Source organism: Ruditapes philippinarum, unplaced genomic scaffold (genome assembly GCF_026571515.1).
Source record: "Ruditapes philippinarum isolate M1 unplaced genomic scaffold, ASM2657151v2 ctg260_1_1_1_1, whole genome shotgun sequence".
NCBI classification, from domain to species: Eukaryota; Metazoa; Mollusca; class Bivalvia; order Venerida; family Veneridae; genus Ruditapes; species Ruditapes philippinarum.
The window spans coordinates 383,548-400,885 of NW_026861537.1; the positions used below are offsets into that span (position 1 = coordinate 383,548).

The 17,338-nt window shown below is 31.7% G+C and overlaps 1 protein-coding gene across 4 annotated transcripts in view; it reads left to right on the plus strand.

The window, feature by feature from the left end:
- Positions 1 to 17,338, plus strand: part of LOC132715987 (lactadherin-like) — an 88,779-nt gene that overhangs the window by 46,659 nt on the left and 24,782 nt on the right. For all 4 annotated transcript variants that reach the window (XM_060699111.1, XM_060699113.1, XM_060699112.1 and 1 more), the window contains one exon: positions 15,740 to 15,945. In XM_060699111.1, the coding sequence (XP_060555094.1) occupies positions 15,740 to 15,945 (206 nt within the window). The remainder of the gene's footprint in view (positions 1 to 15,739; positions 15,946 to 17,338) is intronic.

A 17,338-nucleotide genomic window follows, 5' to 3' on the forward strand; every position in this document is an offset into this window, starting at 1 on the left:
GCGACTGTTTCTTGCGCAATTACTTATTATATCAAACGAGAACTCGCTCTAAATTAAATGTTTCAATTTTGACACATTTTAGAAATACCATACCATAATAAAATTCAAACCAGTCTTCGTATGGATGCGGTAAACTCTTTAAAAGCGTCTGGTTACCTTTTATTATGCATTACTTTATTCAAATTTCTCAAAATTGTTTAAGCTTTTCTGTAAGTAAAATACGAATATTTCAAGCGTGCATACTTGTTATGTTGCAGCCAATCGTGACGAAAGATAAGGCTAAAATATGATTGTTTAAATTTAGTTTAATGTATTTGGGGCTGTATTCCCTTACTCCAAAAGCATTCGTTGGTATTAAAGTATCAAAGGGACATGTTTTCTAGTGTTTTTTTTTAAACACATACATTTGTATTGGCTTCAATGAACGCAGTTACACTTTGTTTCAAAACCTTAACAACATAACATTTGAAATAATTACATAGATCAACTGGGGCACGTAACATAGATAATATAGAAAAATACTGAGAATTAAATCAAAACTCGATTTTCAGTGCCATTCTCATCCCGATTTGTATTAAAAGCGTTAGTACGCTTTTATGTCCCTTATTTAGCAAAATTCATTTTCATATATGCCTAATATGCAATGCTTTGCAAGCATAACATAGGAGTACATAAAAGCTGAATCATGTCTATTTATTCATGTGTCTTCAACTGCCCAACATTCATCAAATATAAATTATTTTAACTGATAATTGAGCCAGAATTCGCATCGTAATATTGGCCTCTTACAGTTACTCATTAAGATATCCCTATTTCATAGTGGAATGGAAACGATTCTGGGCAGAAAAACAGGCCAATAAAATAAAGCAATTACTTGATAAGAGATCAAACAAGATCGTTATGTTATTAGTATAAGGTGATCCGAAGTAGTCAACGAGTTTTATAACCACTATTTCCTTAATCATCACAAGGCAATAATCATTTCAGTATTTTTACAGCTATACACTTCCTGCCAAAAGAATGTGTCCGTTCGTCGAATACTAGAAGGTCTAAAATAGAATTATGAACGCGCGTCTTACATTAAAGGGACTCCACTGAGGGTTTTCTTTTTTGCGATGACGGTACTGAATTTTTTCAGTCCGTTTTTTTTCTAGAATAATTACTGTAATTGTGAAAAAGACCCAAAACTAAAAAGCGTTGCAATGTTTTTCACTCAAATCGGCTACGAATTGCTCACAAATAATACGATATTCAATTTATTTCTGTGTATATTCCTTAATTGTTTTTTCTTTAATACGATTTCTATTTTTTGCATATATTTCCGTTTTAAGTTCCCCAGCTCATCTATGTAAGAAATTCAAATTTAATGTTTTAAGGTTTTTGACCTCAGCGGAGTTCCTTTAATGTATCTGACAGCATATTTCAGGAAGTCATCATACACTTATACGTAAAAGTAATTTTGATTTCAACTGTCATTATTTCCGTATCCCGTTATCAAATTCTGACTCCTGTTTGATTTTTTTATAAATGAAAATAATTCTTAATTAATCGAACGCCTCATTTGATGAAAGGTTTATCTCTATGAACAATATTCTTTCAAGGAAACATTATACCAAGGTGGATCAAACGCGTTATCTTATAAGTTAAAATTACTGCTAATAAGTTCAAAAGCACGAGAGATATTGAAATTAAATAAAAAACCTGTCTTCTTAAACGTATTAAAATCAAGATAACGCGCACACACCGGAAGTTAAAAACTATTATTAAATACTCATTTCTTGTTTGTATCTAAATTAAGATCTTTTGATAGTCGTAATTACGTCATTTCTATTGAAAATGAATTGCTAATATTTTGCTTTTCAAAGATGATTCAGTTTTTCATCATTTACAAAACGATCAGATACACAACGAGTTTTAGACAAGTTTGAATAAAGAAAGGCCTGCCATGAAATGGGCGCAAATTCCAGAGTCACTTAGTATAAAAGTGTTAACGTTTGATATTTAGGAAAATAAAAACATCTGCCAGATATTTGCAAAAATGAGAGAGAAAAAATTATACTCTGCAATATATAATATCATACTGTTTTAATTCTTTGCCAAGATTTTTACCGGTAGCATAAACTGGAAAGTTTAAACCATTAATGCTGACTATGGGAAACAGATGCACATGTTATATTTATGACATTCAGAAAAGTTATAAATCGTCAAAACAACCTTTTCAAAATATATTTGTGAAATTTTATATAAGTACACATTTCCCGCTTACACCTTTTTTATTGCGTCACTTCCTGTATATCTCTCGAAACTAGGTCGACAAAGGTAAAAAAAAGATACATAACAATGAAAGTGACACGATCATGTATTTAAGAATAAATACAAAATGCATGCTTTCATCAGTTTAATAACTGTTGATTTGAATATACTGAATGATTTAATTTTGAAATTTAGCCACCATTCTACATTCCTGGCCTGATTTAACAATTTTAAAAATGGGTGCGCATTTAGTACAAATTACTTCGCGTTCTCTTATTCAAACAAACAAGTACCGAATTATGCCTTGGGCATTCATACTTTTTTCTGTTTATTTATTGCCTCTGTTATCAAAGAACTTTTAATACCCTATGTTCACACTAAAACTTGCTTTTATATATTTTGTATCGTTTTTATTTTGCCCTCAATGTTCTTCAATACAGAAGCGCCATGTTTATTCTTTTCGAACAAAAGAATCATGAAACAGCTTTTTATGATGTATGCAAATTTCTTATTCAGGATCACAATTACAGTGAATGATTGAATATTTTTCAATGAAATGCAAATTTTATGTTGTGTCTGTGTTGCCAACCAAAACTTGTATACATTTCTCGTACGCCATTTTGAATGGGGAATTCCCCGCCATTAAATATTATTTCATATATACATTATGATTTTTATGTTTGCAATGAATATGTACACCTGTCAATGTCCGGTTAATTTAAAGGCGATTGTTTTTATGTGATTGTCCATTTTGACAGATCATTACATTGTCCTTGAAGCAAAGTCTTCAAGTTTGTGATTTTTAACATTAAATTGTATTGTAAACAACTATCCCTGCACACAGTGATATTTTAACGACATTCAATTGATCAAATCGTCAGCTATTTAATTATGTTTGTAAACAGGAATTGTTAAAATCTTATTTTCACCCTTCAATGCAACACCTTATTTCAGTACAAGTTGTTTGATGTTTTTTTTTTATATAATTTATTGACGTTTACATCGTGTGTAATTGAAAGCGTTTTTTCTAGTAGTTCTTACTGAATGAAATCTTCATACATCAGTTGAATAGAGATGATATTATTTTCATCAATGCATTATACACAACACGTGGCTGTACATGGCGTTTGCGATTGTCGTAAAACTAGATATCCTGTATCCATTGGTCAATAATCTGGGGCTAATCTTTGGATATCATTTTCACTTAATTAAATAATCAATGCAAATCAAAAATAATAACAACCATCCTTCATGAAATGGTCACTATGGTTTGGTCTAAAAGATAAACAGAAAAACAACCAATTTAATAATTATAATCTATAAATAGACTTGCACGACATATACAAGATAACGAGCCAATTTTAAAGACATATCTTTTATGCGGGGCTAATAACGAATATATTACTCATACAACTTGAATTAATAATAATAAATACGGAGGCACTTCTTGTGGAGTATTGAAGGCACTTTAGAAAAATGATAAACATAGACAGGAAATACTTACTCTATCTTAAATCCTTAACATCTTAAAATACATATAACAACTTTATCTCAGCATTTTGGTAATTGATCTTTTCTGGAAATTCCGAGATTTGTGTTCTTTAAAAAACAAGGAAAAATTCAGTTTAATTTAAAAATATTCTATGAATAAAAAATGTGGTAAAAAATTAAGATGCTGACTACTGGTGTACTTATTTTTATACATGTTTGAATATTAAAAGCAATCTATGATTGCGATTTTTATTTACGGTTACACTAAATCTGCGGCGTCCACCCATTGTTTGTTTCAGATTATATTTTATACAAGGAAACCATATACGAATCTGCCAATTAAGTTCCGTATGCATGAATTTTGAAGGTATTCATTGGAAAATTTCTGCTGCTGTCTACTATCAATTCAATTAAAACGCCAAAACCTTTTTATGTATTAATAAGATTGACAAGCTATTCATTCTTCATGTTCTTGTTATTCCGTTTGACCAGATTGTCCCGTAAAAAAACGCATGCGTCCTTAATTTTCTGCGATAGTGGGCTTACTCACATTTGTTTGTATCAAAAACGGCCGGTCATCACATTAGGTTTTTCTACTCTCTTAACATATAAAGGTCACTAACGTGCAATTTAAAGGCGACATCTTCAAAGAAATCGAGATGACACCGTGAAATTAATGAATTCGCTTATTCCTAACCTTGTCGCATATTACACCCATGAATATTCATGCACACGGCCAAGTTTTAAAACAGACGTCTTCTAATTTAATTAAATCCATCATTTGTTGGCTTAATTTAACGGTGTCACATTTACAAGAGACCCCTTTCAGCCCTTGACCCCCGCCGAATATTTTAAAACGACCCGTTTAACTTTGATTTTGGAATGATCAATTGACAGGTCAGACTGCTGGAAATGCACGCAGGCTATTGGCATAAGTCTGCTTTGCCACACTGCCGAATAAATAAACTTTTACTACCTAACAAAAAAAACAAAACAAAAACAACACGACTATACATAATGCGCCTCGTTTCGTGCACACTTTAATGTTATATCCATTTGTTTAATGTACGAGTATATGCCTTGGTTTTAATAAAAGTAAAACGTTTATTTAAGTGTTTCTAAATTACATTTCTTTATAGTTTTCACCAGGTATTGTGTGCCATGTATATTGTTAAATGCACTTTATAAAATTGTTACACCATTTCAATGTTCAGACTGTTGGTCATTATGACTAAGCAATAAAGTTTTTTTTGTCATTTAATTATAATGATAATTATCACATGTTCATTTGTCGAAATTGGCTCATCAGTTAAGTTGAGAAGAGATTGATACATAGACTATAATACACGCGCACATGATCACAAATCAAGAAAATAATCTATCTTAAAACAGGCGTAACTGGCCCTGCAGTCTGTGTAATATATTTGAGCCGCGTCACGACAAAACCAACATAGTGGGTTTGCGACCAGCATGGATCCAGACCAGCCTGCACATCCGCGCAGTCTGATCAGGATCCATGCTGTTCGCTTACAAACCCTATAACAAGTAGAGAAACTGATAGCGAACAGCATGGATCCTGATCAGACTGCGCGGATGCGCAGGCTGGTCTGGATCCATGCTGGTCGCAAACCCATTATGTTGGTTTTGTCATTGCGCGGCTCATTTCAATTGACTGTTCTCTTTTGCATCTAAACATATTTAACATGTTTTCCATATTGGCAATCAACTAATTTAGGTAAGTTAATCGATGGAATTTTAAGAAACATTCTTTCAAGAATGCCCAGCGTATTTATATCTGCACGTATATTTACATAAATGAAATATCAAATAATTGAAAAATCAATCGTTAAAGTCAATATTGACTTATAAGAACAACTCTGAATAAATCCAGCAAATTATTCCGTGAATTGGGTGTATTTAAAATCATACTATTTTTTTTATTTTTGCTTTAGAAGAGTGGATAGGGGAAATTATTTGCATTTTTTTTCTGAGCTTCTAAATAATTTCTTTTTTGTAACGCTTCACTTATCTTGGAATTCTCGGAGCGGTATTTTCGTTAATCCCAAAACCAATTAATCTAGCCTCCTTCCCCACCATACATTGTAACAGTATATCTGTTAAAGCAATTAAAATATGGAAGACTGCAGGGGCCATGACTTCCAGCAGGGTTCTAGCAACAGAAATCATCACAAAGTTATCTTTCTCGTTATACTCCAGGCATTTACGATCCATCAAACAAAGTATATCTTATAGCAAAAATATTTTATACAGGTTGTTCACAAAACTTTATGCCGGTAACATTCCGAAAAACAACAACAAAAACACGTGATCTGTATGTCTAAAATAAGATTCTGCTGCCTTTGAATGGCTGTGAATTAGGCTTTAAAAGATAGTACATTAGTAGATAAAATTAAACAGGAGAAGAATGTGTTGTCAGACATTATAAAAATGAGAACACTTCTAATTAAAGTGGCTATTGAATATGGTATAATTAAATGGAGATTATATGAAGATTTGCATAAGAAATCATTTGATTTTGTATGACAGTGAGGTCATTTTATAGTATAATTCAACCTTCTCAATGAAACTGAGATAATTCAAACTTGTATGAAAATATACCTTACGAAAATAAGCCAGTCATTTTCTTTTACATTTCGAAAACAACATTTGATAACCACCCACAAACATGCAAAAAAGAGAAAATCTTCGCAAGTGGCACTTAAACGTTGTATGACTGTATGCATTAACCACTCAATTGATAACTTATTAAAGGAATTAATGTATGTGATATATAGCATGTATACCGTTTTTTTCCGCAAACAGCAACAACAACAACAACGATATACTTCTCGCAATGGTGACCAATAGACTATTTTGTTAAGATAATTTTTTCCCCCGATTTATCTTACATGATTTGTTGGACAAAAATTCTAACTGAAAATCCGTATAAAAACAATGGATTTTTTTCAGGTTTTCATTTCTTTTACAATTATTATTGTCAGTCATGGCTTCAGAAATGTTGTGTTGAACCACTTATATATGGTATTAGAGGTTACAGCAAGTTTAGCAAGATCCTTCACCTGTTTGAGGCCCCGCAAAACATCAAAGACATTTACAGAAAATAAATATGTAACATTTTGCACGAGATAATGTGTTTTGCATGCTCACCCTGCCTACCATTCAATCAAGTTTCTCCCCGCATCCATCTGATCTCTCATGTTGCCTGACACGACTACTGCTTTTATACTTACAATCTCTAAAACAGGTATAGTCAATTATGTGCGAGCAATTAGTTTTTGGTAGTTGAGTAATCACCGCCCGTGTTTTAAATATACACACGCTTTTAAAACACGTGCATTGCATTAAAACACCTTTAAATAGAAACCTGTGAACATTTATAACCCATATCACCTGTAGTTTACGAAATAGTTAAAAACTTTCACAAAATTACACTAAACCTGTATTAAAACTTTATTCAACATATTAACAAAAAACTTTTACAGTACACACCAAAGCTCAGCTAACACACAGAAACCCTTACTTTACGATCACGCAAAACCTTTATTTGATAATCTCACAAAATCTTCGCTCAATAACCACACAAAAAGATTTACTCGCCTATCACACTTAAAAACCTTTATTCAACAACAGCAACTTTATTCTATTTGAAACTAATACAAAACCTGTGTCTAAAATTCAATCTCTTCCAGCAAATATACTAACTGTTTTGCCACAAAGAAATCGTTGGGGTCCATCGGTCAGTCCCACTGAATTAGTCTGTATAATGCCACTTCAAATTTGCTTACTGCCATTAAATAACTTCACATAAACATCTTAAGGTAACATTATTTTAGGTTTAAGGTTACTATTGAGTTTCAATTTTTAAATTAAACCTACAACATTGACATGTAATGGCTCCTGTTTGTATAAATATATAACATTACAATATTTTTCTTTAATCAAGTTTAAAAAATGTTTTTATTAATCGAATCAACATACAAATTCACCTAAGTACCAACCGGGAATGACCTTTTTCAAGTATGTATAACGTATTGACTTTGCTAATGATAGCAAGACAACTACCCGTAAAACATTTCAAATAATTCCAAACAAGAAAAATAAATATTTAGACAGCGTTAGTCAACGGTTTTAGTTAAAGGGGCGACTGCGCTATTTCAGAAGACGGCGTAGAGAAAAAAAACCGTAGCCTATAATAGCATGGAAGATATTTGAAGATTTTTTTTTCATTTGATGATAAGCCTGCCTCTCGTATATTCTTTTATCTTAAAATAGTAGAAACAACAGCAGCGGTAACATCAATTACAGAAACAACAACAATACATTTATTTGCCAAAATTTGTCGTAAATTACAAATATTTGGAAAGTCAAACTTTAACGTCAACCGGTGCTTCTACAGTGATGTATAAAAACATTAGTTTTCAATATAAATGTACCGGTATACATTGCTTTAAAACCACTCTTGTGAAAATATGGTCATTTGTAAACTGAAAGATTAGAAGACCACTTAAAGTTATTTTATATAGTTTTGAACTTATTAGCACATTTTAAGTATTTTTTCGCTTAACTTCACAAATACTCGGCCAAGCCTGTGTTTGGAAGAAACCGCAAAAAGGAAACGTACGTATTGAGGTCATAACTTAAGGAAAGACAAAAACAACTTTTTAGCACGAATTTGGTAAGATGTCAAATTTATTAGCCACAAATCGAGCGGCTATGCAATACGACCCCTTTGAAAATACTACTTGCCATTTTAAAAGAGCGTTTCCGATCGCAGCAAGCTGCCTTTAGAATCTTTAACTCAAAGGAATTAACTCGGATGCCTTCAGAATTCAACGGTGAAATTCGTTTTCACAGTTGTAACGTGTGCATAAGGGGCGTTGCTTATTCATTCGTGTCGTTTTTGTTTTTGTTTTTTTCCCCATTTTGTGTTCTCTCATACTATACTTATTGTTCAATAAACTTATATTTTTAAGAATGTACATGTACATCAAAATGCATTATATTTAGGGGGTCATATTAAGGCTCTGATATTGCCCTTATTACATTAACATTTTTATCATGTAGTGAAGTGCACCTTTTTTGTACCGTTGATTTTATTTAACATTCCCGTGTTGTGTAGGGTTAAAAGACGGATATTTACAATGCTAATAAAACAGGGATATAAGAATTACCCGTACATTCATTCACGTAATAAAATTACCTCGTAAAATAAACAATGAATGTCGATCGTCGAATAATTCTAGTGGTACTGATTGTATACAAATAAAAATAGATTGTGCAATTTGGCTGAAGTTTTTACCCCTCGGCCAAAAAACTCTTTATAGTTTGAGGTAATAAAGTCACTTTCTACTAAAATTGATAACATTTTACTTTTTTGATATCGCCGTTTCAATAACTGGACAGTTTTGTTTGTATTAGGATTTACACCGACTTCAATTTTTATATTTTTGTATTCAATTTGAGGTCATCGGAACGTATCAGGTTGCAATAATGAGATAATTTAAGATAACAGGTAATAAAACGTCACGCTGTTATCTTCTCTATTTTTCATAAACGCGTACGTATTTGGGTATACATATCATGCCATAGGGTTAAAGGTCATAATAGAATTCAGACCACAACCAAAATAGTGCTTCAAATTAAAAAAGTTATTTTGTACAAGAGCAAAAAATATGGTTTTATAATATGAATGAAATGTGCAAATTTCTTACACAGATATTTCATGTCATATTATAACATTAGACTAAAAAGTAGCAAGGAATTAAGCAAAAGCATGGACTGTTTAATTTAATGTTCACTCATTCCCCCTCTCCCACTCCCAATAAAAAGCAAACTAACTTTGGAATAAGGAGGGGACGTACAGCAGGCGGATAATTTAACTTTTGACTTAGTTTTTTTTGTTCTCACGGTCTGCCTCCATGATGTAGAATATAATTAATGTTTTTGTCGGCAGCACAAAATTAAAAACATCATGTTAAAATCATTACGAACACGTCATCCTAGCATGTTACGGCATACTGCTGCATATTTCAAACGAGTTTTGCATGGACAATACGGAGACAACATCCGACAGATCTAAAACAAAGGTATTGAAACCACTTTGTGAATAATGTAGGATAACATGCTTTTTGCAAAATGTAACACATGTTTCGATGATAGAGGTGAACTGTTTTTTATAATTTTGCTTTACAACCGTAGTAACAATTTATATTGCATTGTGAAATAGAGAGGTAAAAACAAGGAAATTTGATTTGATTAAAAATTTTCAAAATCCAAACAAACACAAAATACCAAAATTCGCATTTCGGGATGATTTGGCCTCTCGTCTAGCCGACTGCCTGGAATAACATTAAATAGCACTGTTGAATGAAATAATTTCACCCTCAACATTTTTGTTGTGAATTGTAAAAAATGTCAACAACATTGCATATTTAAAGGTTATATGTAGGCAATACTGTAAACAATATATCTGCTTTAATGAAAACTTAAAACGTGTGTGAACATAATAGTTACAATAGGTGATCATTCTATATTGAAAGAATTGCAGCGACTAATATATTCATAATGATATCAATATTTTATATACACGATTATCAATAAAATAAATATATAATATATAAAGACATTGAAGAAACTGTGGCAGAAAAAGTTATTAGTATTTCTCCTGAAGTCTTCTCGTTCTCGAGTCTTCTATTACATTATATTTATCAGAATGTTTCACAAAAATAGTTCTCATTTCCCCAGGAAGGAATCGAAGTGAATCTAATACGATCTGTTAAAAGTGACAGACGATTTAAGCGTCGCGACAGAAAGTCCTCTCGTAAAATATTTGCCGGTATTGATGACGTTTGCAGAACAATAGAAAATATTCCGTTTAAGATTATTTATGGAATAATTTGTAGATAAAATGTCGAGATAAGAACCAAGTCAAAGAGTGTCTGAAACTTTATAGTATTTATACTGTTAACATTTTCAAATTGAAACATTCCACATTTCAATCGTATCAGGTATTATTGCGGTTTGAACTTTAACATCGCAATTGTATGTTGTTTAGATATCCCTGTTTACATTGTCAGTAATTTACGATATGTGATTCGTTTTTTTTTACAAAAGGTAAATGCACTTAAATGAAAATGTATGCAATATTAACTATGCGTAAATTCACAAAGTAAAACTTGTTTTGTTGACCATGTTCTTCTGTGATTTTAATACGTTAACCAGAGCTCACCTTCTGAAAATAATTAGTACTGGTTTGTAATTTAGCTCTTGAAACAGAGGAAAGAGTTAATGAACGCATTAACTTTAAGTTAAATGTTTTTGACAATCGAATTAACAGCTAAGACCATTTTATATGCAAGTCTTATGTACGATTAGTGATTTAGTTTAATACATTTTAATACATAATTACGCTTAATTGCTAATAGTACTAACGATTTAAAAGTTAAATAAAGGATGTCTGTTTAAACGGTCATTATTAGTAGCTCACCGATCAAAATCATTAAAAAATGACAAACGTGTCACTAATCATGAAAAGAAAATACTGACTTAAACTCAAGCCACTTTTGTAAAATACAGCTTACAGAACGTTAACCTTATAAAACTATGGTGGCTGTTTAATGCCATCTGTGAACTTACTAATCGTCAAAATACAAATATTTAAACACGACAAAAAGTGACATTTTCGTGGTTTTGCGCTTTCGTGATATGAATTTTGGCAACAATAAGCCACCGTACTTTTTATTAAACATGACTTTCGCGTAATCTCTTTGAGGTTTTGAAAAACAATTTGTTCGAAAAATACTGAGCCATGTAATTGTACGACACGAAAGGTGCCCTTAGTCTGATGCTAAGCCAATTATAAATGCACATGAACTGATTTTAAAACGAGTTTATTTTTTCTGGAATAAGAATATTAAAATGCTTGCCAAGATTGTTTACTGGGAATGCAATATAGGAAAAAATAAGAGAAAAACACACAAGAAAAATAAGAAAAGGGATCATAAATCAATTAAGATTGTAACAATTATACTGTCATGTACCTTCTATTAAGATTATGGTAATTTGAAGAACGCTAAAACATCACTTTTTCATGTTAAACGATCTTTTGAATTCGTTAATAAATTATCAGTTATTTCGAGAAAAAAGGATTTGGCAGCAGTGCAACTATTTCTACATTTTGGTATCAAACACTTTTATATCCGTTTGCTGTAGCCTCATCTGTAACAAAACATTTTCAATGATTAAAACTAAATTCTAATTAATCTTAGAATGTGTTCAGGGCGATTTTCATAGCTTTTATTTCAACTTTTTGATAATTAAATTATGTTGTAGAAACATTTTGAATTAATTTTTATAATTTATCTAAAAGTACAAAATTACCTTTGTATATTATCAAAAGTAAAAAAAAAATGATTGATTATTCGAGGAAAGGTATATCTTAAAATCTGTAAAAGTTTGATTTGGAAAACAGTTCAAAGAAAAACAAACCACATCGTCATCATCATCGTCATCATCAACAACAACAACAACAACAAATTTAACAACAACAACAACAACAACAACAACAACAACAACAACAACAACAACAACAACAACAACAACAACAACAACAAATTTAGCAACAAATTTAACAACAAATTCAACAACAAACACAACAACAAACCCCACCCCACCACCCCAACAACAACAACAAACAAACCACATTTAACAAAACAAAATAATGCGAAAACAACAAAAATACGAAAACAAAATAATACGAAAAGTAATACGAAAACAAAATAATGCGAAAACGAAGTAATACGAAGACAAAATAATACGAAAGTGAATGAAACAAAGCAAATGAAATTAAAAAAAACGTTGGCTGTATAAATTTATCTTTTGTTTTCATACTCTGATTCACTATTTGTTCTCTCAAGTACAAACACACACACACGTGCACTCGAGTGAACTTAAACGTGCATAAATTGTCCTTTTGTTTCAGACGTTCGGCGATAATATCCATAAAATAGATTAGTAAAACAAATCGAGACAATGTTTTATGACTAAAAGAGATATTCTATCTGAAGATTTTTGTATGATTTTATGTAAACTTATCTATATTAACGTATACTTTTTATTCTTTCGTCTTAAAACCCTTGAAATAGAGAACGTTACGTTATCTCACATACCCATTAAATGCCTTTTAAACATTTCCCTATATTTTTGATATACCAGAAATGACCCATGAACATCATGCACTATGTGCCTTTAATATAATGAAAGAAAAAAATCACTGTTGGCAATGTGCTATCGGATATAGCGATTGCGAACGATTAATGTGTTTTATTGCTATGGATTATAGCATTTATAGCATGGGAGGGGTGTACTGGATTAAGATAGATGATGTCATGTCAAGTTAACAGAAAAATCATGACATATGTTATCGCGAGTCATCAGAAACCAGTGCCTGCCGACAGCTTTTTATTCCTGGGGGTTCAAAGTTATAACCGTTGAGATAAGTTTTCCTTTTCAATGCAAAAAAAATCATCATCATCATCATCATCATCATCATCATCATCATCAGCACCACCACCACCACATCATCATCCTCACCATCATCATCACCACCACCACATCATCATCATCATCACCACCCTTCTCATCATCACTATCATCATCACATCATTATGAGTAGTGTTAGTTCAACATTTAAAACAAGCATAAGGTCCACATAAACCATTAAAATGTAAATAAGAATAAAGCCGTGGTTTAAAGAATAATATATCTATAAATATTTGAACCGTCAAATACGAACACCTTCATTCACTTCGTTCACGAAAGCAGGCTAGACACACTAAACGCTTCATTTCAAGGAAAACACATTCGAACGAAAGTGATTTTACAAGTAACTGAGACTAATTTAAATTTTAAAGAGGTGATCACTTAAGCACAACCCTTGATAATTATGATGAAATGTTCTGCTTTTGCTTTCTAGATTTCACAGTGCCCGATGGCTTTTTGACAACGTTGTTCACCATTTATTTATAATGTGCAGGAGTTTACTTAAAACATTTGCTATGCAGACGTAAAATAATCACGTAAAACCTCACCGGTTGGTCCCATTCACAAAACCGAGCTTACAGGTCGACTTTTATTGCTGTTTTATTTTGAGAACAAGATGCTTCCAAATCTATGCCAGTTTCGATAAACGTTTGCAAGAGGCTGTTTTTTTTCCGTGACAGTATGCAGGGTTACATAAACGCTTACATTTATGAAAAGAAGAAATAGTCTTGGGTGTGCATAATTATGTCAGAAAAATGTTTAATGTATTATGATTTAATGGCCGGAACGCCCCTATTATCACGTAAAAGGTATAATCCGACGGTGAATTATGTCAAAGTATGGCAATATTAGTTCATAAAACTAAGAAAATCGGCTCCATAGCGCCAGTCGTACAAGGTTAGTGAAAACCAAATATGATATTAAATCTTGGTTGTCGGTACCTAGATATCCCATGCCAACAATGTTAACGTCTGATTAAAAATGACATTGATGTGTTAATCGGTACTTCAGTAGAACACATTTTAGTTCAGTCTGGTATTGAACACAAGAAAAATTTGAGCATGAACTGAATTTTCGTGTCTGGTGCCCGAAAACGAGATTAAACGTTGCCCTTTTAATTATGTAATGATAACTTTTAATAAGAAATTTTTGCAATATCATTTTGCGTAGAGGATTTTATTGACTTCTAGTGAAATACTGTAAGCCCTCGTTTTGATTCTTTATACTGTACGGTGCATTTTTTTGATTTCGAATCGTTAACTTTCTGAAAAGAATCTACGCTAATAATATTTTAAAGGTGTAGATATCAGGCAATTTGTAAAGGAAGAACGATAAGGTCTAAATGTCTTGGAAATGCCTCCAAAACGATTAAAACACGATTTTCCTAGAGAAAAATGGTGCTTAGTTTTTATGTAGCAAAAGAAGATTCTCGATAGCTGTTGGAGATAAATTTTAGAGAAAATAAATCTACCGACGGAAAATATTTCCCGAAAATGTTTACCAAGAATATTTATTTCTAGAAAAAGACAAACACATCAATTAAAATACCAATGTTTTGGAAGATGGTACCGAAACAGAATTTTTCTATATATTACATTTTGATTGGTGATGACTCAATCTTTGCAAGAGATTCTCGAGTGTCCCGGTTGAAGCATGTCATTAAATGAATACTTATTGCTTTGATCTTTTTATTACCTAATTAAAAAACTTTAATAGTTTGAATTTGATAAACTTCGTTTAAGAGATATGCTTTGATAACCTTTTTGTAAATATCTGAACTTTGGAGTACCTCTTTAATTTCCTGGCACCGGAATGTATATGAACAATTGATTTATGTTTAAATCTCCTGCAAGAACATGCCTTTGTTGAGATTCTAAAACTACTTAAAATAAAAGTACAATTTCTTCTTATCTTTAACCATATGTAAAACTCACATGGCTGTACCAGTTATTGGTACGTTAACTAAAGCCTTCGTTTCTTTGCTAGCACTTCTTGTTTTAACTGACTTAGTTAACAAGACAACAACAAGAGAGAAATAATATAATTTATTAGCTAAACAAAGTAAAGAAAATATAAAGAAAAGTAAATGATATTTTTGAAATCTTGTATACCATTGCACTGTGTTAAACACTTATAGCATTCACTTTAAGACTTTCAATTACAGGAAACGAGAAAAGATAAATGACATTTTAAAAGAATTGAAGAGTTATATTTAGAAACCATTGCATCTAAAGTAACTATTTTTACCGTAAAGAAAACAGATCTATTTCGACAGCAATTTTCAGATCTAAGCTCCTTGTCTCTGGAAAGGAAACACATTTATCTAATATCATGCAGTATTTAATCATGTAAGATCATAACATTATAATACTAGGTATACATAATGTTTATTTTTATGTATGGTCAAACTAATTTGTTGTCCATTTGTTTCCAGTATGTTCGACGACAGGGCCTTTGGGTATGATTACAGGAGAGATGAAGGACTGGCAAATAACAGCATCATCTGCGTACCCGTATGAATGGGACAACAAATGCAGGGAAAAATATGCTAGAGTTTACTTAGAAAACAAATACGGATGGTGTGCTAAATATAAATCTTCCTCGGAGTGGCTGCAAGTTGACCTTGGCGTTGCCTCAAGGGTATGTCTTTATAAAATTACTAATAATTATAACTCCATTTCAGACCAGACTACTAATTTGTCCATCGAGTGACAGATTTTCTTTCCTTTGACGTTTTCCTATTGAGGAGACCCAACAAATGTTGGCCTTGACAAATTAGAACAGTTTGGTGTGGATATTGTTATAAATTAAGTGATTCTTAAGAAATCAAACTGTCATCATAGCTTTTTATAAGATGCACAAGATGTCCTTAAAACACAAAAAAATTAAATGAATTCGAGAAATATTTCTTGTTGTTACGCCGCAAAAAATCAATATCATGATGTAGGGAAAGCATTGCTTGTCCAACATCTTCAAAAACCGTTAAAAAATCCTCGCCAAATGGATTGCCAGGAGATTTACTCTTGGCTTTACTACAAAGAAAAATTTGGTAACCAACCTCTTGTAAAACATTTCAATCAGACCAAAACTGTATCACATTTTCTGAAATCTGAGTCATTCCAAAAACAAAGGTATCAATGACGTCATAACGCAAACTAAAACGTACGTTTGTAGTTTCCGAATTTAAACCATTAAACTAACGATATTTTAAACTTTTCAACGGCATAATTGAATCAATCTATAACCTTTTTGTTAGGATATTCAATCTGTCAATTTAAGAATGCAAACCTTGAAAGCATCGATTATGACTTTGATTATCTAATTTTACGTCCAATTGAAGTTAATGTAATAGACCTTCTCAGAATAGCTTCACGAAATAGAGTAGATGTGAATTGTTTAACGTATATTTTGATACAGTTTCGTAGACATGGTGTCTAGAGAATGACTTTCAATTTCTTTGAAGATTTCACGATCAAGGGCCTTGTTTTACGGTCAGGTTACATGTTCATTAATCTATTTTGGCCAATGATTTAAAACGTTATTTTTTACAGATTTTACAGAATAGATATTCTGATTCCTTTTTCTAAAATAGTTAAGCTAATACAAAATATTTTCCTTGAACCGTATTAACATTTCGCTACATCTTTTTATCTATGTGTGAATCACTTTTTAAATGCGGATACTTTGTGAATCTTTGTTTGTTTCAAGTTTTAGATTTGTAAAGATCTGAAATACATGTTTTGAGATTTATCAACATTTAAACATTTAAATTCGTGAGAAGAAATAAATAAATTTCTTTATAAAAAGGGGAAAGAGAGAAAAAATTCCGAAATGTGCATGATACTTCATTTAAATTTTTTGACCATTTCACCTTTTTTGATGGTTTGAGGTTGAATCAGAATCGTACTGATAAATCTGTTCAATAAAACATCAACAATTTCTTTGCCAGAAAAGGTTCCCCTTTGGTAGTAAATTTATTTACAATGTCACGTTTACGAATTGTTTTCTTGCCAAAAGGGGATACATTTTGTTA